Here is a 22,212-nt window from a genome sequence, read left to right as displayed (position 1 = left end):
TACTTATGCTGAAATTATCAGCAGGAGGAATTTAATTGCTACAGTTAGCAGCTCTGAGTTTATAGCATTGCATGTGGCATCCAGCTACTTGGCCAAGGTTCCTATTTGTCCATTCCCATATTACTCTGGGCCAGGTTTCATTTGTGAACAATGCCATGTCTACTGGTAATGTAAATGTCTAGCCACTACTGTTTAGTGTGCTAACATCGGGATCTTGAGTAACTGCTCAATGGGTTAATTTGATGCTGGATGGTAAAGCGTGTCAAGGCATGACGTAAAGCTGATGCTCTCATGCCACATGACACTTTTTACATCTTGTTTGAGCATGCCTCCACCTGCCATGAAAAGTAGTCTGATAACACAATTTGAAAATAGTTGCTACTCTTGTGGTTGTCATGGATCCATCTTGTAAATGACTTAATAAGTGGAACCACTGGTTTGGGTGTTTGCATAAATCTGCTAGTGGAGACAATAATTGTGTACTGATACTATCTAGTCTTCCCAGTAAATGTCAGATGTGAATCTTACTAGTAATTTGTCTACCCCCAACATGGCCTCCCATCTTTCTGCTGCACAACACTGTGAGTATTGAAATCACCAAAGATGGTGACAACAGATGGTGTACCATTCAAAACATTCAAATTTCACGATGTCAAAAACCAAATATTCAATATACTTGCCATCCTCTTTATCTCCCTTCTCTCTTATACTTATGCTTATATGGATTGTCGGCAAGATACATCATTCCAGAAGCAGGTGGTCAGGTTTGAGATGCTTTAAAATGGCTCATCATTCTTATGCCATTGACCAGGATGGTCTTGGATACAGAAGTATATTACTCTGAATTGTCATTTGATTAATGTACCATTTGGCTGATTGACATTTTTATTCTCTAGAGTCAGAAAAGTGCTGAATGATTTGTATGGATTCAGAATTGCAAGTTGTGCCAGGAGTAGCAGATTTAAGTGGCTATAACAAGGAATTTCTATTTTTCCGAAGTATTTGCATTTATGTTCCATTAGTGCATAGTTTCTATATTGATGACATATTCCAGGCACTCCTAGTCCAAGAATAACACTGTTAATTTCACAAGTATCAACTGGGATGAACTGACTAAATTCCAATTATACAAGAACTGGAGGCATCAAAAGTCTCAGAACAAATCTCCATCTATATTAATTATGTTTTTCTGCACTAGCTTTTTCCATAGCACTGCAAATTGTTGCAAACCCATTTTTTCCTGGACCTACAGTAACAAACCTTAAATCTCTTGTCTCGCTGTCCATTCATGTGCACATTTTGTCTGTTGCTCCACTTTTATCTCCTATTTATCCTCACCTGTTTCTTCCCCTTCCTGGCACCCAATTATGTCACCTATTGTTTCCCTTTTGTGTACTTTCCCTCCATTCCTCACCCTAATTCCTACCCAAGCCCATCACTACTCTATCTACTTTCCTGCTGTCATATTAGGTTTGAAAGCACCTTTGATAAACTTACCAGCTACCCTTTGTGCTACTCTTGGCAGTGTAGTGGTTATGTCACTGGACTAGTAATGCAGATGCCTAGACTAGTAATCCAGTGAACCAGAGTTCAAATCCCAAGAATAGTTTGAGAATTTTTTTTTAAAAGCTGGTATCAGTAAAATTGATCATGACGCTGTTGGTTTGTCATTAAAAATCCAACTGGTTCGCTAATGTCATTTAGGGTAGGAAATCTGGCATCCTTAACCAGTGTGACCTATGTGTGACTCCAGTGCCACACCAATGTGCTCGACTCTTAACTGCCTTTTGAAATGGCCTAGAATGCCACCCAATTGTATCAAGCCACTATATCAAGAAGGCCCTCCCTCCATCACCTTCTCAGGGTAACTAGGAATCGGCAATAAATGTCAGCCATGCCAGTGACACTCACAGCCTGAGAGTAAATTTTAAAAATAATTCTCCAAAGTGCTCACTGAGGAACCCTTACGAGCAGCGATCCTAACTGCCCCATTCTTTGTTTGGCTGACCTACCCATCCAGTACAGCCACAAGGAGTTAATCTCACCATCCTGCTCAACCCAGCCCATCACTGCTCCCTCAGACTCTGCCATCAGATCAACAATCACCGCCCCTTTCTGCATTTCCCTCCAGAATGTCTGTTCAATTATGAGCAAGGCCCTTGCCATCCACTATCTTACTGACATCATGGATTTGATTGAAACTTCTCTTACAGCAGCAACACCTTGGCCCTTACTGAAGCCTCCCCAACTACCTATACTTTACACCATTTGCCCTTCCAAAACCACCGCAATAGCAATATGACCGTCATCGGCAAATTACAGCTTGGTCACTCCCCCTACTCCTTGTGTCTTCCAGCCATTGGAGAGTTTCCCCTCTGAACCCCATTGACTTCAGTTATACTAGGGCTCCTTGGTGTCATGCGGAGTGAGTTGAATTGACTGTAGACTGGCATCTGTGATAGCCTGGATCTCAGGAGGAGGCAAAGAAATGTCAGCCACTTGGCACTTCTGGCTAAAGATGGTTGCAAATGCTTAGCCCTGTCTTTTGACGTCTGATTTCTTCGGCTCTGCTATGGTTGAGCATGGGGATGTTCATGGAGGCTCCTACTAATTATTTCTCCTAGCATTAGGCTGCTATGCTCTTCAGATGAGCATTGACTTCAAATATGTTTTAACCACTACTGATACTGTATTAAAAGATGTGATCAGCAATTACTTGATTCATGCTGAAGTCTACTTTTTTGAATTTCAGTTTACTTATCTTTAAATCCTCAGGTATAGCCCTGGATTAGTGGAATTCCTAAAATCTTAACCAGAGCTTTACCTTTTTCCTTCCATAGTACATTTTGGATTTTGTGGTAGATTCCATCCTGTTCATACACCCTGTAGATACTTAATGCTTTCAGATTCTTAAAATACATTATTTTCTGAATTCTACATATGTTGTAGATTCCAGAAGCAGTTTTTCTGTTTCTGGAATCTAACCTGCATCTGGAATCTAAACACTGATGAAAGGAATTAATTCAACTGTGGTCTTAGTTGTATCTCTTTTTTTTTCCTCATGGGGATAAATTCCTTTCTATATCCCCTGCACTAATCTTAAAAGCGTCTCCATTTTCCTTCTATTGTTTTGCTCTTCAAAATTCACGCATGTCTATATTGTTTTCAGATTTTATTTTTTGTTTACTATCATGACTGCCTAACTGTATGGTATTAAGTGCTCTATTGTTTCCCTAGCACATGCCAACTGAAACAAATATCTTCTTTGTTCCCATAATCTGCAAATAAACAACAGATTGTGCTTACCCTTCTGTCAATGTTAATTATACAATTAACCATGAGTTAGTTTTTTAATTGAAGATTTCTACTTCTTTTGGAAATGTGGATCTTATTCTCTAAATGTCACTTGTTTTTGTCCCGCTCTTTTATGTCCATTTCAAGTATTTATTTTCTATTTCTTCTGCAATGAATATGCCCTCAATCAGAATTAACTTCTGGCCAGGAGATCAGTGCTTCAGATTTTAGTCAAATAACAGATTTTAAATGTGCATTTTTAACTTCATAGCAGAGAAAGCGCTTCAGGAAATCTTTATTAAAAGAAAATTGCAGTTTGGCTCTTTTGTAGTTATTCATTAAGGGAGCAATATTGTCAAGGTAAACAGTCTTGATGTATAAAAGAGGGTGCAATGATGCAGTTGGTGATATGATTCTATCATCATGTTAATCTCATCTGGTGCTGCAAATTTAACGTGGCAACATTAGAAATTTCTTGCAGCTTCCAATATGGCAATTCATTTTTTCAGCAGTAATCCAATAACTGAGTGTACCCCAAACCTTCCTAATTTAGCAGTACTCTGCTTTTTCCTTTTGCAGTTAAAATGACATGTTTAAAAATAGATCATACCTGAGAGGGAATTACTGAGGTAAATCTTGTATCTCAGAGAATTACACAGAATGATACCAACAAATTTCCTGTACCGGGTTCGTTTGACAAACCGCTTGCCTTGACACTCTGAGTACGAATCAAATTTGAAGGAGTATTGAGTCCAGATGGCATCTTTCCCTATTAAATAAAGAGTAAAACAGTAAGTGTAAAAGGTGTGCTGTTCTCTTTCAAAGTTACAATGAACTACTTCATAACGTGGCCATATGACATCACTTGTTGCAGCCTTTGGTCCATTTACAGAACTACTTTCTAGGAATACCTGTACTGCTATCTGATATCTTCAACAATAAACATATCAATTATCTTTCCATGTTTTCTAATGTAGAGGTACTAATTGTCCCTAAACAATATCTTTCAACTGTAGCCTTGCTAGCATAGCCACTATCAATGCTACTTCATAATTGGTTGTCAGGGAGTATAAATATATAGAAATGTTACTCGCATTGTATCCACTGTTCTCTTTTGGTCCCCTTTTCTGCCTCTCCTCCCATATACAATACGATAAAGTTGTTACCCCACATAGCCAAATCTGGTCATCCAGTTGAGATTGGCAAAACTCATTTAGCCGAGGTAATTAGATTCAAGTGATAGGCTTGAACTCCTTTCTGGTGGTGAACTGAGTATTGAACACTCTGTTGTTAATGGACAGATTCATATAAGTAGTATTTTGAAAACCTATGAAAATCTAACCTTAAAGGGACACCTTTATTTAAAAAAGAGGTCTTCTTAAAAAGCTTTTATTGTTTGGAAAGATGAGCCAAGCAAGGCCACCGGTTTTTCCATTTTTACAGAAAATGAGAATGGAATTGCAGAGGCTAGTCCCAAAAAACAAATAACTCTATGGAATTGTGCATTAAAAACAATCACTGCTGTTGAATTAGCCTTGATTATAGGGAATAGCAGCCCATTTGTATATTATGGGCAAGGTTTCTGGTTTTCTGTTTCCATGGGAACCTAAACACAGCTTAAAAATGATTAAAAAAAACATGCAATTTAAAAAAAATAGCATTTAATTTAGTCAGTTATTGTAAACCAGTGATCTTATTTTCATTGTATTGTTGTGGCTGACATCATCACACTGAAATGCTGGGAAAAATAAAGAAAAACTACTGTGTAAAGGGACCGTTGGACAAACCAAACAGAAAAGGAGTGCAAATCACATTTTCATGAAGACAATATCCTTTTTAAACAGTACAATTCAGTACTCTCAAATCCCAAATGTATCTAAATAATGTCAATGAAGGTGACAGTATTATTAATATGTTTCGGTTGACTGCTGGCCGATAGCTGAGTGGTAGAGGCACGAGTGACTGATTCTGTACAAACCATCACTGTGCTGAATGTGATGTATAAATATTGTTGGATTATAAAAATAACCTGTAATACATACCACAAACCTTTCCTAGTGGGCTCTTGGGCATTAATGTTCAGTCTGAGCTAACCACATCATACTGAACTAAAATCATGCATGCGGTATATTTCATTGTATGTTTGGCTCCACTATTCAGCTGAACCCAAATTTGGCAGGTTTTAATGCTATTAATATGCATCTTCCATTCTTTCATCAGAGAAATATGTTCTGAATGGAGTTTGTAGCACTCACCTGGTACATATTCACTTACGCTGGGGTCCGCTACAGGGGGAGGAAGGAAATTCAAAATGGAAAATAAAGAAAGAAAATTAGAAAATGAAATATTTCACAATGAAAAATTAAAAAACAATCTAAAAAAGTAGAAATATTTCAAAAGCATAAATTAACAAACTGACTAATTTCTGCTAATTTGTGTTTATTCTGATAATACTTAGCCAGTATTTGCACTGGAATGTACTGAAAAGCAGGTTAATTGGGAGGGCTTCATTTGAAGGCTATTAACCAGAGCACTGACTTTAAAGCACAGTCTTTACCATTATTGCCACTTTATTGTCTATCAGGATATGTAAATGGAATCTTGATCTATCATCCCAACATAAAAGAACATTATGGATTGCTCAGTTATTATCACCACTCAGAACTTTATAAATACTTATGACTTCAAGGTTTAGAAATTGGACCTCGTTGTGCCCATTTTATTGATGTAAATTGCTACCCCATTCAGCGATACCTTCCCTGTCCAGCTACACTCCATTACAGATGATCTCTCCCTGTAACCCACTTCCCCCAGTTCAAAGAGACAGGTTCCCTACAACAATCCCAGACATATATTCCCCCTCCAATAATCCTCCTGGTTCACAGAAATATTGGGATAGATAGCCAACTTGCCATCTGAGTGCAAAACTGGCATTGTGGATCAGCCGTCTGTAATAGAAATTGGCTGATTTTCATTTAATTTCCCCCTCGCCCAAAATCTGTCCTTGGTCTGTCCTCTACCTTTCCCAGTACTGTTTTGGGGATTCCTCCTGCCCCTCGCACCCACCCTAAGGCTCCCTCTTCATTGCTGCCCGCCTACCTCCTGTTGCTGCTCCGATTTTCAACCATGCTATACACTTTGGAGAGATGTCCTGGTGTTGCTAATATTCCCAACACCATGTGCAGCGGCATTCAAAAAAAAATCAAAGCAGTAACTACAGGAGTTAGGAGATCCGCAGCAGAGCCAAGCAAAGTGCCTAAGAGTGAGACTGGTTTTCATCTGCAAATGCAACTCTCTGCATAAGATGTCAATAGTTGGCATGTACGTGTGATTAACACTGTAAAGGAGAGCAAGCTGTCTCACAGCGCTATTGTTGTGGTCTTCTCAGCCATGAAGGTAAGGCATCATTTGTTAGACCACTGCCTACTTCTGTCTATATCTGTCTGAAATAAATAAGTTGATATTTTTTGTTGGATTTAGGGACACCCAGAACTCCCAAATAGCACCCAATAGAAATAACAATCAGTCATTTTAATTGTGAAATCTGATATATGCCACTTTTAAAATCAGCACAACTGCGCATTTTCTAATTAGTTAGCAATTGTCTCACTTTTTTTGATCATAAATCTAACTCCTAATATTTCCTGGCTATGGACAGATTTGGATATCACTTCACTAGGTTGGTGATGAATGTTGCCTTTACACAGCAGTCTTGGCATCAGTGCAACACGCTCTTGGCACTGATCCAAGAGTAAATATGTAAAGGTGCAGTGCAAAAATGGAAGGAAGGAGCAAAATGGGGCTATGCATCCTCATATAAAAGTGTTGCAGTCAGAAACCACATATTTTATCATCTGTAAGGACCATGTCTTTGAAGCTAGCCCAATAATGATTTTTTTTTTTAAATGCTTAACTGGCTCACACTTCCTCCAGGATTTTGAATACTCCCCAACTAAATGCTTTTTGCATACTGGAACTTTTAGCTTTTTAAACCTAGGAGAATAAACATATCAAGTCTACATCTGAAGCCCAATTTTAACCTAGCACAACCTGCGAAAACCCAGCGAGCTAGCAGCTAAATTTGGGGCAGAAAAGTATCCCTTCTAATCCCACTGCCTTCCCATGGGATATAATTATACGCTGCTGTTTTTAGCAGGTGTGCGGGGCATTCACCGGGCGGCAGCCATGGCCTGCTTTAAATATGCAGATTGGACTCTACAATGATGTCATTGAGGCCCATCTGCAATTTTAACCCCAGGCCTGCACAGGGAAGGCATCATGGCTTCCTCGCCAGCCCAATCTGGTGGCAAGTGCATACAGGGCCAGAAAAGTAGTAATTGTTTTTGTTTTTTTTGTTTCCTGGGCTATGAAAAGTTAAAAAAAAATGGTATCATGCTAATGGTGCTGGTCTAGTAACCCAGTAATAGTGAGTTCAAATCTCATCATGGTATTTTGTGAAATCAAATTCAATAAATCTGGTCATTTGTGGCTAGCACAAAAAGTGGACATGAAAGTTGCTGCTTTTTTAATAAAAACTCAGCTGGTTTTTCTCATGTCAGGGAAGATAATTTGCCACACCTACCTAGTCTGACCTACATCAGGCTCCAGTCCAACATTGTTCATTCCCTCTAACACAGCATTCAGTTGTACAAACAATTACTAAGGCAACTAGGGATGGGCAAATGTGGCTTTGAAAGCATTGCCCTCATCCTGAAACAATGTGTTTTTAAAAAATTAAATAGCCTTAGGTTTCCATACTTAATGTTATCCTGTGACTCATGCTGGAAGTCAATGAGGACAGGATCAGACTTTGCTGTGATGTCCCCAAACGTCAAATAGCCTGCTGATAAATCCCTCCATGGCCTCACCCCTTCATATCTTTGTAATATCTCCTAGCCCTACAACCCTCTGTGAAATCTATTCCTCCAATTCAGGCCTTTTGTGCATCCCCCATTTCCTTGGCTCCACCATTGATGGCTGTGCCTTCAGCTATCTAGGCCCCAAGCTCTGTAATTCCCTTCCCAAACCTCTTTGCCTCTCCACATCTCTCTCCCCATTTGAGACGCTGCTAAAATCCCACTTGTTTAACCAAGCGTTTGGTCACCTGTCCTAATATCCCCTTCTTTGACAGGGTCAATTTTTTTTCTGATAACGATCCTGTGAAGCACCTTGGGACGTTTTACTATGTTAAAGGCGTTATATAAATACAAGTTTAGTCGTTGTTGATACTCTTTGTCAAGGTTTGCTTGGATATAGTACTAGAGAGCTGCCAGCAGCCATAGAACCAGCAATAATTCAGGAATGGTGTGTAGAAAATTGAAAATAAATGCCACTTGCAGTCCAGATTGAAATGTTAGCTTGTTTTGGTACTTTATAATTCTAGCTGTGAAATGCAGATATAAATGCTGGAGCAGGAAAACTGACTCAAGGATGTTCCTTTTTGTATTTTCTGCCAGTGTTCCACTGTTTAATTAGTAACTTTGAAATCAATTTCACTGCTGGGAAACATTTGAAAGAAATACTTATAGTAGAACACTTCCATTGTGGAAGGAAAAAGTAACAGTATGACAGATGGTTTTAGTTTGGCTGCACTTTACCCCAGCTCCTCAAGCGATCCCCACCCACCCCGTCCCCACAGTACGCTACTTGGTACGTTCTTGTAACATGATTCGACTATACTGTATAAAAATCACAAAGCTAGTGGACAGGTACAAAAAATAATTTAAAAGGCTAATGGAATGTTGGCCTTTATCTCAAGGGGGCTGGAATACAAAGGAGTGGAAGATATGTTACAGCTGTACAGAGCTCTGGTTACACACCACCTGTAGGACTGCAGTTCTCGGCACTGCAACTCAGGAAGGATATATTGGCCTTGGCGGCAGTGCAGCACAGATTCACCAGATTGATACCTGGGCTGAAAGGGTTAAATGATGAGGACAAGTTTTATAGTGTGAAGTATTTGGCTTCATGGGTTCTTTGCTTAAGAATTCATACCTAAAGAATTAACTGGTTTATTAGCAAAAGTTTATCAAACTGAACACTACCAGTTCATCCACCAGGCTCACAACTTGCACGCCTCATCATGGAGAATCTGAACTCAATTAACCGGGGTTTTATTGAGGCTTATGAATGTCACATGACTGGCTAAGCCACTCACAATGCAACAGCTCCACAACTATTTTGGTTAAACTTTTAAACCAATTACCCTTTTTTTAAGGGCACCAACACCCATAAGTTAACAATTAAACATTAAAGGGAACCTTGTCAAATCAATTTAAATTAAAATTTTGTTCCTTGTTGAAATGATGCACTCCAGTCCCTCTGGTGCCCACCTCTCACAACTCTTTTGGAGAAAAACATAATTAAACATTAAATCAAGTGCCCCCTAATCTGGGGGACACTCCAACCACTTACCAATTCCCTTTTTTAAAATGTTTTTTTTTTTGTGTTTTTGTGGGTTGCCCACCTCTCACAAAATCCTGCGAGCATACTCACAGGTGCATATATTACACATACACTAGGCTTGCATTTCCTTGAGTATAGAAGATTAAGTGGTGATCTAATTGAGATGTTTAAAATGATTAAAGGAGTTGATTAGGTAGATAGAGAGAAACTATTTCCTATGGTTGGGGAGTTCCAAACAAAGGAGCATAATTTTAAAATTAGAGCTAGGCCATTTACTAGAAAGCACTTCTTCACACAAAGGGCAGTGGAAATCTGGAACTTTCTCCCCTCAAAAGCTATTAAAGTTTAGGTCAATTAAAAATGTCCAAATTTAGTTAGGCAACTGTATTAAGAGTTATGAAACCAAGGTTGGTAGTTGGAGTTAAGATACAGATAAGCTATGATCTAATTGAATGTCGGAACAGGCTTGATGGGCTGAATGGCCCACTCCTGTTCCTATGTTCACATTCATTGCCCTTTTCGAAAAGAACAGAAACACACACTTACCTGATTCTGTAACGAAAGGAAGTGAGTCACTGGATGGACCTCTGCCGTGTACATTTGTGGGTGTCACTAAGAACGTGTAGCTGTTAAATATACAATTAATTATTAATGAATAAGAAATGAATTATTTTGTTTATAAATCTATTTTTCTTTAAGAACAATGCGCTCTGCTCGGCCCTTCGAAACAATGAAAATGCACCTTTTCAGATTGTATTTTGTAGTGAAGTCTGACAGAAAGTCTATTTTTATACCCGAAAATCAAATCCAATCTCAGATTAGCCCTCCAAGTTTAGACATTAGATTCCACAGCATGCTGTTATGATTCAAGTATTATAAATGTAATTCTCTGGCCTAAAAATGAACAATATTGACAATAATGCAATGTCCAAATGCTAAACTAGGTGACTCAAACTCTGTACCACATGTCTCACTCCTCAGATAAATATACAGGATGGCCCAAGCTTGGCTGATGTGAATGTGCCAATCATGTTCATGTGATGCCGCTCCATCTACCACTTTCATTTCTTTCATAAATGACAAAGTTATGCCATCTCCCAGTCCATGTACAAATGAAGTGGGATTGCGATATCCCATCTCACACTCTCAAGAAGTTAATCCAATATGCTTAATTACATATTTTCCCTCAGGAGACAGGTTGTTAGTACCCTTTTGTTTTATTCCAGCTTCTCTATTGCTGACTATGTTGTTGTTTTCGTATCTTCACACTTTCCCTTGGAGAATAGTATAAAGTAGTGGAAGGATTCTCAGGCTGATTAACAGTCTGACAGGCCACGATGTGAAGGCTCCTTTCATTGCTATAGCCATCTTTATACCAGACAATAGGGTGGTTAGTCCAATATGGTGGGAGTGCTTTATGGGCTCCCATAATAATGGTGGGGGGAGGGGAATACATCCACCAAACATAAATATCTTGCTGGCTGTCAATCTAGAATCCAGCGCCGGAACTTGTCGGAGTGAGGTTCAAACTCTGTGTCTTCTGACTCAGGAGAGGCAGGAATGCAACCACTAAGTCAAAGGCTCGTTCCACTTTAATTGGTGAATACTAGTGATATCACCAAGAGAACTTGCTTCTAGGCATTGCAGTACCTGACTGTGTGACAGAGCTGAAGTATCACCAGTAGATACAGTCCAATCAGCTATTTTCTCCCCAAATTAAAATCTTCATTTACAACACCCATTCTTTAAATAAAATAAAAAATACCCATGAGCAAATAAAAGATCTAGGTTAATAAGAAACAATCTCGTAGCCGAGTTGCGGAGCCTCCTGTTTAAGCATATTGAATTTCTCAATCCAGACTAGTTTGTATGGTCACGCAGCAAACAAACAATGAAACCCTGCGTACACAGAACTGTAATAAATATAAATCCATGTAACTCTCTGTTTTAGGCTCAATATTCCCACGTTCTTTTATATTTGGTTTATATTGAAACCTGACATGGAAATTCTAGTTAAAAGTAGTGAAAAGTTTGAGTATACTTGACCACTATGAAAACTTCAGTTTTCTATTTAGAGTGAATCATAAATGTGCCCTTTAGAATCATAGAATGATACTTGGCAGAAGGAGGCCGTTCGGCCCACTGTGCCTGTGCTCTTTGAAAGAGCTATCCAATTTGTCACACTCCATTCTCTTACCTCAGAGCCCTGCAAATCTTTCCTCTTCAAGTATTTATCCAATTCCCTTTTCAAAGTTTATTATTTAATCAGCTTCAACCACTCTTTCGGGCAATGCATCCCAGATCATAACTCGGTGTAAATATTCTTTCTCTCATGTTCTTTTACCAATTAACTTAAATCTGTGTTCTCCAGTTGACACCCCTTTTGCCACTGGAGAGAGTTTATCTTTATTTGCACTTGCAAAACTTTTCATGATTTTGGACAGCTTTATCAAATCTCCCCTTAATCTTCTACAAATATCAGAGGCAATCTTTCCCTGCTGTTTTTGCAAGCCACACAAAAGGTACCTTGTTCTGATGTGTGACTTATAGACGGAGTGTTTTTTCTATTGATAAGGGATCCCTGAAATACATATGTAATAGCTAAAGTTGACTGTAAGTATTAATACATGTTATAGTTTGTCGATACAGAAACATTGTAAGGAAACATCTGCTCCTACGGTATTCGTGGAATGAGGTGTGCCAACAGCGGAGAATTTGTCCCAAATCACAAATCTATATTGTGTATTTACTAACTAGTATGGACATGTACACATTTACTGTTTTGAACTTCTTCATAATGCTAGCATACCTGACTTCTATAGAGTGACAGATTTCAAATACGGTCTTATTTTTCATTTCCATACTGTGCATAACTGATGATCTCTCTGATTCAGATTGGTAAATGTGTGGTATTTTGTGATGATACTCGTACTCGCTAAGGTGTGCTGACAAGTTCCAGAGCTAAGAGGGAAAATGTCAACTGACAGAAAACTAAAACTAACCCAAATTGTTTAATTGGCTTTAGCCAACTGTGCTTTAAGTTGGTTTAGATTTAGGTAAATATATCTATTTATGAACACCTGCATCTGAAAAAACATAAAGCAGGCCCAAATCTTTGACTGCATGGTTTATTTTGGTTTAGCAATGTCAGCGGTTTGGATTAAACCTCATGCTTAAAAAATCTGGTCTCACTTGGGTTGAAGTGGACTGAGGGTGCTTGCTCATTTACATTATGCATATCGCAGTGTGGGCACTAGGTCCATGCAGTAGAGCAGGTCTCCAGTCATCCTGGTTAATCCTTGCCACTGGATAAAGGCCGAGCTCCATCAAGCCCATGTGGTGGCTGATGTGCAACGGTCACCACACGTTAAAAAAATCCATGCACAGGCATCTTCCACCCCCTCAATTGGAGCTCAGGACTGGAACATCGGGTCCTTCATTGAAACATCTGTGAAGTCTCTTGGAAGCAAGTCATACTCGTTCGAGGGACCGCCTATGATGATAATGATGATGATGACTATGCATGTATTCAATCATCAGCAACAATATAAGCCATATTCTCCTGGTCTGTCTGGTTGTCTAGATCTACTTTTAGGAGTGACACACTAATTTCTTCATTTGTGTCTATCTATTTCCTAAATCTGTTCATTTTACTTTCAGCAGAGTTTTCACTCACTGTGGTAAGTGATATTCTATTCTACCTGTTAACAATTTACAAAACACTCCTTTAAAGTGTTCTGAGAATGAATATCCATCAGGTGCTCTTTTAGTTCTTCCCTAAACAGATTTTGTTACTGTGTACCCCAGAAGAGAGAAAACGAGCTGCCAACTTCCTTATGTCGGTAGTAACTCTATACTATACTCAGGTGACCGTAAACAAGATTATTGCAAAGTGAGGCACAATATAATCCAGTTCACACTGCATCACTTTTACCAACATCCCAGGGCTCAAGCAATAGCTGAACTCAGGACGTGAAGGGAGAAATGGCCAATCTGAATGAGACTAATAAGCAGCGAGTGATCAATTTTACTGAGGTGTTGACTTAGTAATTAGAAACCTATAATCATGTTTAAGGCACAAAGTAGTACAGAATGTTGGAGCTCAAATGAGCTGTACCACAAAATGGTAAAACAGATTCAATTCCTTCAGTTCTTACTCAGAGATTTACCAACCTCAGTCATGTGGTTGGAGAAGTACCAAGTAGAAGTCAGTGTATTATCATAATATCATAGAATAGTCATCATCATAGGCAGTCCCTTGAAACGAGGATGACGTTTTTCCTGCCAAAAAAGGATAAGTTCACAGGTGTTCCAATGAAGGACCTAAAATTCCAGGTCCTGAGCCACATCCTGAAGGGTGGAAGATGCCTGTGCATGGATTTTTTTTAACGTGTGGTGGCCATTGCACACCAGCTAGCACACGGGCTTGACAGAACTTGGTCTTGGTCCAGTGGCAAGGATTACCCAAGACGACTGAAGACCTGCTCTGCTGCACGGGCCTAGTGCACACACATATCGAAGTGTGGGCTGGCCCGTGCTGCCCCCTGAGACCCTGGCCCCGAACTCATGCCTCTCCTGGGCCCTGATCACGTCCCTCCACAGTCTCTCGCCATTCCTTCGCCCTGACCTCGTTGCTCCTGCTGTATCTGCCCACGCTCCAATCACCGACCTGGACCTTGATGACGTCACTCTTTGTTGACGTCGCAGCTCGTGCTGCTCCCTGAAGTGGTATGCCTCCACCTGCGTGAGAACACCAGTGGCAGGTCGGGGCCATAAAAGGAGCGGCGAGCAGAGGCCGTGGGAGCATAGAATAGTACAGGACAAAAGGAGGCTATTCGGCCCATCGAGTCTGCACCAGCTCTTTCGAAGAGCAATCCAGTTAGTCCCATTCCCCTGCTCTTTCCTCATATCCCTGCAATTTTTTCTCCTTCAAGTATTTATCCAATTCCCTATTGAAGGCTACTATTAAATCTGTATCCAACCCCCCCCATCAGCCAGTGCATTCCAAATCCTAACCACACATTGCGTTAAAAAAATGTTTCCTCATGTCGCCTCTGGTACTTTTGCCAATCTCGTTAAATCTGTGCCCTCTGGTTATCGACCTTTCAGCCATTGGAAACAGTTTCTCTTTATTTATTCTGTCTAAACCCTTCACGATTTTAAACACTTCTTTCAAATCTTGCCTTAGCCTTCTCTGCTCTAAGGAGAATAATCCTAGCTTCTCCAGTCTATTCTTGTACCAGTAATCTCTCATCCCATTATGTATAATGAATTTGTAAACTGACTCTACATACAGACGGAGAAATGTTCCCCACAGACGCTTCCTTGAAGAACGGAGAGAATAATTAAAGGGCAATTTATCCAAGGTATTTCCTGTGTAGATCCCGGTGGCTTGGTTGCATAAACATGTGCACAAAGTCCTAGGAGCAGGTTTCTAGCCAAAATGTGATGTATGACACCGCAAGAAATTAAGTTGAGGGTAATATTTACAGTATGTCATATGGAAAGTCCTATTAACTTGTAGTACATTGGTTACTGGCAAAAGCCCCTCTCCTTTGATGAGATTATTAGCATTAGCTAACGTTGGTCATAAAGCTGTAAAGTATTATTACCTCCAGTCATAGTTGCCGGAATGGCAGTTAGAAGACTTGTGAATTTGGTCAAGGTTTGACAAAATAAAAAGGTCAAGTGTTTTACTACATAACAACTATACTTAAAAAGCAATTCAATGGTTATGAAGTGCTTTCAGACATCCTGAGGGCGTGGAAACACTAAATAAAGGCATGTTCTATGTTACATAATTTTTTTTACAATATAATGGCTTGTAACACAAACAGAGTAACTTATGAGATATGGGAACAAACATCATCAGAATATGAAGAGTGTATTGCAGCCTCACAATAAATTGCCATCATGTTTTATTTGCTATGTAATGAGATCGGATAATTGTGTTCATATTGCAAGAATATTGCCTAAAATGGCATTTCAAAAGCCAGTGAAAACTTTGAACTAAACTCTCCCATTGGTGAGTGGCAGCAGTAAACCCACTACCAATTTAAGTACTTTCCCTTTATAGAACACTTTCATATCCAAACATTTTGGCAACAGGCATTTTGCATACTGGCAGCCATTTTTCCAACCTCTGCCAGGCTACAATGGAGGCCTGGCTGGCTGAGGGGATAAATGAGAGCATTTGCAACACATTTTTTTTTTTTTAAAACATAAACACACAGCCGAAATGCTGTCCTTCTGTTGCCAGACCACAGATAAGACACGGTCAATGGAGTGGTCAGTCTACAACCTTGACAGTCACCCTACAAAGCAGGCAAATTAATAGCAATAGTGACCCCCACCACCTGATTTCCTGTTGTCTCCACAAAATGCTGGATAGAAGCTAGCTTAAACCCCGTCACCGTAACTAGAGCCATTTGGTGGTTCGCCTATTTTTGATTGCTTTCATCAGAGACCACGGGCTCAAGTTTCGGCCTGAGTTGCTCCTATTTTTTTGGAGCAATTAGTTTAGAATGGAGCATGTTAGAAATTGCAATTCTCGGCATTTAGTTTGCTCCAGTTCTATTCAGTTAGAATAGTTTCATTTTAGAACAGATTTTTTTTTCAAAAGGGGGCGTGTCCAGCCACTTACAACTGTTTTGCAAGTTTAGGCAGCGAAAACTTACTCCAAACTAACTTAGAATGGAGTAAGTGTAGATTTTTATACACTCAGAAAAACCTTGCCTACACTTATAAATCAGGCGTAGGGAACGAGAGATTGGGGGGTGGGGAGGGGAGGGGGATTTACAAACATTAAACACTTCACTTTTACAAATAAAGAGCCATCAGCAATAATAAATAAATCAATAAATCAACTAGTAAATCAATCCAAAATTTTTAAAAAAAATAATAAAAAATCAATTAATAAATAAAAAATTAAGTTTCTACTCACCTACTGCAGCACCGGGAGCCCTCCAACAGCGTGCTGGGATGGGGCCCCACAGTGTCTCTCTCTCTGTCTCTTTCAGTGTCTCTCTATCTCTGTCTCTGTGTTTCTGACAGCGACGGGTGGGGAGAGAGAGGGGGGAGGGGTTGAGGGAGGGAGAGGTGGGAGGGAAGGAGGGAGGGGGATGGGGGAGAGGAGGGGAGGAGAGAGGGGAGTGGAGGAGGAGATGGGGTAGGGAGAGGAGGAGGGAGAGAAGGGGGAGGGAGGGAGAGGAGAAGGGAAGGAGGGAGAGGAGTGGGGAAGGATGGAGAGGAAGAGGGAGGGAGGGGAGGAGAGAGGAGGGGGGAGAGGCTGAATGGGCCGGGTCGGGCCGCCGAGGCTGAATGGGCCGGGTCGGGCCACTGCCACCGACAACACTTTGGGCGGGGCCCGCCCCCAGCGAGATGCCGGGCGGGCCCCGCCAACGACATGGGGGGGGGGGGGGGGGTTAGAGAAGGGGGAGAGAATGGGGGGAGGAGAGAAGGGGGAAGAAGAGGGATGGGGGGATAAGAGGGAGGGGTGGGGAAAGCTGAACGGGAGTGGGGGGGGAAGCTGAACGGGAGTGGGGGGGGGGGGAGCTGAACGGGAGAGAGGTCCGAGTCCCGATCTTTGCCCGGGGAGTCCAGTCGGCCAGGGCTAGGGTCGGGCCCCTCCCACGCAGCCTCAAGGGCCTGGAGCTACTGCACATGCACGTACACTCTAGCGCACATGTGCAGAGGTCCCGGCACAGTTTTCAGCGCCGGGACCTGGCTCCGCCCCCGACCCATTGTGTTGTGCCATGCCGAGCACGAAGACATTCTGAGGAGACCGGAGAATCACAAGGTAAGTTTTCGGCGCCCTTTTTATTCCAGAAAGTCGGCGCACCTTATGGCGATGCGCCGTTTTTCCAGAGGGCAGAAACGTGGGTCACACATGTGGTAAGACGGCTCCTAGTGGGGAATGGGAAACATGGAGATGGCAGAAACTCTGAACAAATATTTTATATCTGTCTTTACGGTAGAGGACACTGACAATATTCTGACAGTGGATAGTCAAGGGGCTATAGGGGGGGGGCGAGGAACTTAGCACAATCACAATCACTAAGGAGGTGGTAGTCAGTAAGATAACGGGACTAAAGGCAGATAAATCCCCTGGACCTGATGGCTTGCATCCTAGGGTCTTAAGAGAAGTAGCCGCAGGGATTGTGGATGCATTGGTTGTAATTTACCAAAATTCCCTGGATTCTGGGGAGGTTCCAGCAGATTGGAAAACTGCAAATGTAATGCCCCTATTTAAAAAAGGAGGCAGTCAAAAAGCAGGAAACTATAGACCAGTTGCCTAACATCTGTGGTTGGGAAAATGTTGGAGTCCATTATTAAAGAAGCAGTAGCAGGACATTTGGAAAAGCAAAATTCAGTCAGGCAGTCAGCATGGATTTATGAAGGGGAAGTCATGTTTGACAAATTTGCTGGAGTTCTTTGAGGATGTAATGAATAGGGCGGATAAAGGGGAACCAGTGAATGTGGTGTATTTGGACTTCCAGAAGGCATTTGACAAGGTGCCACATAAAAGGTTACTGCACAAGATAAAAGTTCACGAGGTTGGGGGTAATATATTAGCATGGATAGAGGATTGACTAATGAACAGAAAACAGAGAGTCGGGATAAATGGTTCATTCTCTGGTTGGCAATCAGTAACTAGTGGGGTGCCGCAGGGATCAGTGCTGGGACCCCAACTATTTATAATCTATATAAATGACTTGGAAGAAGGGACTGGGTGTAACATAGCCAAGTTTGCTGATGATATAAAGATAGGAGGAAAAGCACTATGTGAGGAGGACACACAAAATCAGCAAAAGGACATAGACAGGCTAAGTGAGTGGGCAAAAATTTGGCAGATGGAGTATAATGTTGGAAAGTGTGAGGTCATGCACTTTGGCAGAAAAAAAATCAATGAGCAAGTTGTTATTTAAATGGAGAAAGATTGCAAAGTGCCGCAGTACAGCGGGACCTGGGGCTACTTGTGCATGAAACACAAAAGGATAGTATGCAGGTACAGCAAGTGATCGGGAAGGCTAATGGAATCTTGGCCTTTATTGCAAAGGGGATGTATAAAAGCAGGAAGTCTTGCTACAGCTATATAAGGTATTGGTGAGGCCACACCTGAAATACTGCATGCAGTTTTGGTTTCCATATTTATGAAAGGATATACTTGCTTTGAAGGCAGTTCAGAGAAGGTTCACTAGGTTGATTCGTTGATTCCGGGGATGAGGGGGTTGATTTATGAAGAAAGGTTGAGTAGGTTGGGCCTCTACTCATTGGGATTTAGAAGAATGAGAGGTGATCTTATCAAAATGTATAAGATTATGAGGGGGCTTGACAAGGTGGATGCAGAGAGGATGTTTCCACTGATGGGGAGACTAGAACTAGAGGGCATGGTCTGAGAATAAGGGGCCACCCATTTAAAACTGAGTTGAGAAGAAATTTCTTCTCTCAGAGGGTTGTTAATCTGTGGAATTTGCTGCCTCAGAGAGCTGTGAAAGCTGGGACATTGAATAAATTTAAGACAGAAATAGACAGTTTCTTAAATGATAAGGGGCTATGGGGAGCGAATGGGGAAATGGAGCCGAGTCCATGATCAGATCAGCCATGATCTTATTAAATAGCAGAGCAGGCTCGAGAGACCGTATGGCCTACTCCTGCTCCTATTTCTTCTGTTCTTATGTAATTACCACCCATAAGAAAATCAAACCCTGCAACAGTGTCAACGTAAATGTTGTTCACATAAATGTTTTAGTATCAAGTCTGATTACAGACAGGCAGATGAAGTATAATGTGGATAAATGTGAGGTTATCCACTTTGGTGGTAAAAACAGAGAGACAGACTATTATCTGAATGGTGACAGATTAGGAAAAGGGGAGTTGCAACGAGACCTGGGTGTCATGGTACATCAGTCATTGAAGGTTGGCATGCAGGTACAGCAGGCGGTTAAGAAAGCAAATGGCATGTTGGCCTTCATAGCGAGGGGATTTGAGTATAGGGGCAGGGAGGTGTTGCTACAGTTGTACAGGGCCTTGGTGAGGCCACACCTGGAGTATTGTGTACAGTTTTGGTCTCCTAACTTGAGGAAGGACATTCTTGCTATTGAGGGAGTGCAGCGAAGGTTCACCAGACTGATTCCCGGGATGGTGGGACTGACCTATCAAGAAAGACTGGATCAACTGGGCTTGTATTCACTGGAGTTCAGAAGAATGAGAGGGGACCTCATAGAAATGTTTAAAATTCTGACGGGTTTAGACAGGTTAGATGCAGGAAGAATGTTCCCAATGTTGGGGAAGTCGAGAACCAGGGGTCACAGTCTAAGGATAAGGGGTAAGCCATTTAGGACCGAGATGAGGAGAAACTTCTTCACCCAGAGAGTGGTGAACCTGTGGAATTCTCTACCACTGAAAGTTGTTGAGGCCAATTCACTAAATATAGTCAAAAGGGAGTTAGATGAAGTTCTTACTACTAGGGGGATCAAGGGGTATGGCGAGAAAGCAGGAATGGGGTCCTGAAGTTGCATGTTCAGCCATGAACTCATTGAATGGTGGTGCAGGCTAGAAGGGCCGAATGGCTTACTCCTGCACCTATTTTCTATGTTTGTATGGGCCCAAGTTTCCACAAGAAAAAAAACGGGCGCCCCTCCAAGCTGGGCGCCCGTTTTTCGCGCCTAAAACGGCGCCTAAAAAAATCCTCAGTATTCTGCACCTACCTATAGGTCCTGTGGCCCTCGGCGCAGCCAGCACGAGCTGTGGGGGGGCGGAGCCAGGTCCCGGCGCTGAAAACAGTGCCGGGACCTCTGCACATGCGCGCTACAGTCGGCACGCAAGTGCAGTAGCTCCAGGCGCCGAACTGTGTGGGAGGGGCCCGAAGCACGCAGCCCCTAGCCCTGGCTGAATGGCCTCACTGGGGCTGCGTCAATGAGGCTCCTCCCATGGCCAGCTCCTGCTCCCCCCCCCCCCGACCAGACCCGACACTCGCTTCCCCCCCCCCACCCGCCGACCAGACCCGACCCGACACCCGCTCCCCCACCCCCGACCCGACACCCGCTCCCCCCCCGCCCCGAGACCCGACACCCGCTCCCCTCCCCCCCGCCGACCAGACCCGACCCGACCCGACACCCGCTCCCCCGACCCGACACCCGCTCCCCCCCCGCCCCGAGACCCGACACCCGCTCCCCTCCCCCCGCCGACCAGACCCGACCCGACACCCGCTCCCCTCCCCCCCGCCGACCAGACCAGACCCGACACCCGCTCCCCCCCCGCCCCGAGACCCGACACCCGCTCCCCCCCCCCCCACTGACCCGACCCGCGCTCCTGTTCCCCGACCCGACCCCCCCGCTCTCTCTTTTCCCCCCCCTGCTCTCTCTCCCCTCCCTCTCTCCCTCCCTCCCCCCCCCTCTCTCCCCCCCTCCCTCTCTTCTCTCCCCCCCTCCCTCTCTTCTCTCTCTCCCCCCGCTCTCTCTCTCCCCCCCCCCTCTCTCTCTCTCTCTCTCTCTCTCTCCCCCCCCCCTCTCTCTCTCCCCCCCCCTCCCGCTCAGCGGCACGAACAGCTGCAGAATTCTCCCTGGTTGAAGCACTTTCACACAGGTAGGAAGATGGTTTATTTAATCTTTTCTTGGTTTATAAATGTTTATTCAGGCTGGATTTATTTGTATAATATTTGTAGAAGTATAAATAAGGATTTATTGTCGAATTTAATGAGTTCCCTTCCCCCCCACCTCGTTCTGGACGCCTAATTTGTAACCTGCGCCTGATTTTTTAATGTGTAGAACAGTTTTTTTTCAGTTCTACAAAAATCTTCACTGGCGCCATTCTACTTTAGTTTGGAGTACATTTTCACTGTGGAAACTTTCAAATCAGGTGTCAGTGGCCGGACATGCCCCCTTTTGAAGAAAAAATTCTGTTCTAAACTAGAACTGTTCTACCTGACTAGAACTGCAGAAAAAAAAATGTGGAGAATTGCGATTTCTAAAATAGTCCGTTCTCCACCAGTTGCTCCTAAAAATCAGGCGCGAATCATGTGGAAACTTCGACCCTATGTTTCTATTACAAAGGTTCTATTTAATTTTTCCAATATACTGCCAGAATAAAATTATTGTAATTTGAAAAGGATGTAAGTCATTACCCCAGAACTCAAAGGACTAGCAGAAGTGCTACCTTGAGGCACCTCACCCAGGGAACAGCCTCAGAACTGAAAGTCTCCATCGCAAATACCAGTGAGAGTGATTGGTTGTAAGGTCAGTTTGCTAGGCCAGTCACACACTAGTCTAGAATGCTGTAAATATTCTACCAAAAAGCTGATATTTCTGTCCAGGATAGATGATTCTGCCAAATGGTTGAGACATGCTTCTTCTGCAGATTTCTGAGCCAACTCTGCTCAGGCAATCCACTAAAGCCACTAAGAAACCACATTTTTTCAAATAGACTTTGATTTATGGCTGGCGCTCTGTGCCTTTTCTTTCCATAAGAACTTTTGTGTTTATACCAAACAGTCAGTTGTTTTCAACTCCATCC

The 22,212-nt window shown here is 42.4% G+C and overlaps 1 protein-coding gene across 1 annotated transcript in view; it reads right to left on the bottom strand.

Annotated features, from left to right (window-relative positions):
- The window catches only part of LOC139275554 (target of Nesh-SH3), a 200,214-nt gene that overhangs the window by 3,639 nt on the left and 174,363 nt on the right, over positions 1 to 22,212 (bottom strand). The window contains exons 13-15 of the mRNA XM_070892723.1: positions 10,246 to 10,325; positions 5,550 to 5,579; positions 3,905 to 4,063 (exon numbers count right to left, since the gene is read on the bottom strand). Coding sequence (XP_070748824.1) covers positions 3,905 to 4,063; positions 5,550 to 5,579; positions 10,246 to 10,325 — 269 coding nt within the window. The remainder of the gene's footprint in view (positions 1 to 3,904; positions 4,064 to 5,549; positions 5,580 to 10,245; positions 10,326 to 22,212) is intronic.

This window comes from Pristiophorus japonicus, chromosome 11 (assembly GCF_044704955.1).
Source record: "Pristiophorus japonicus isolate sPriJap1 chromosome 11, sPriJap1.hap1, whole genome shotgun sequence".
Classification (NCBI taxonomy): domain Eukaryota; kingdom Metazoa; phylum Chordata; class Chondrichthyes; family Pristiophoridae; genus Pristiophorus; species Pristiophorus japonicus.
The sequence above is the reverse complement of the archived record's forward strand: the minus strand, read 5'-3'. Positions and strand labels throughout refer to the sequence as shown.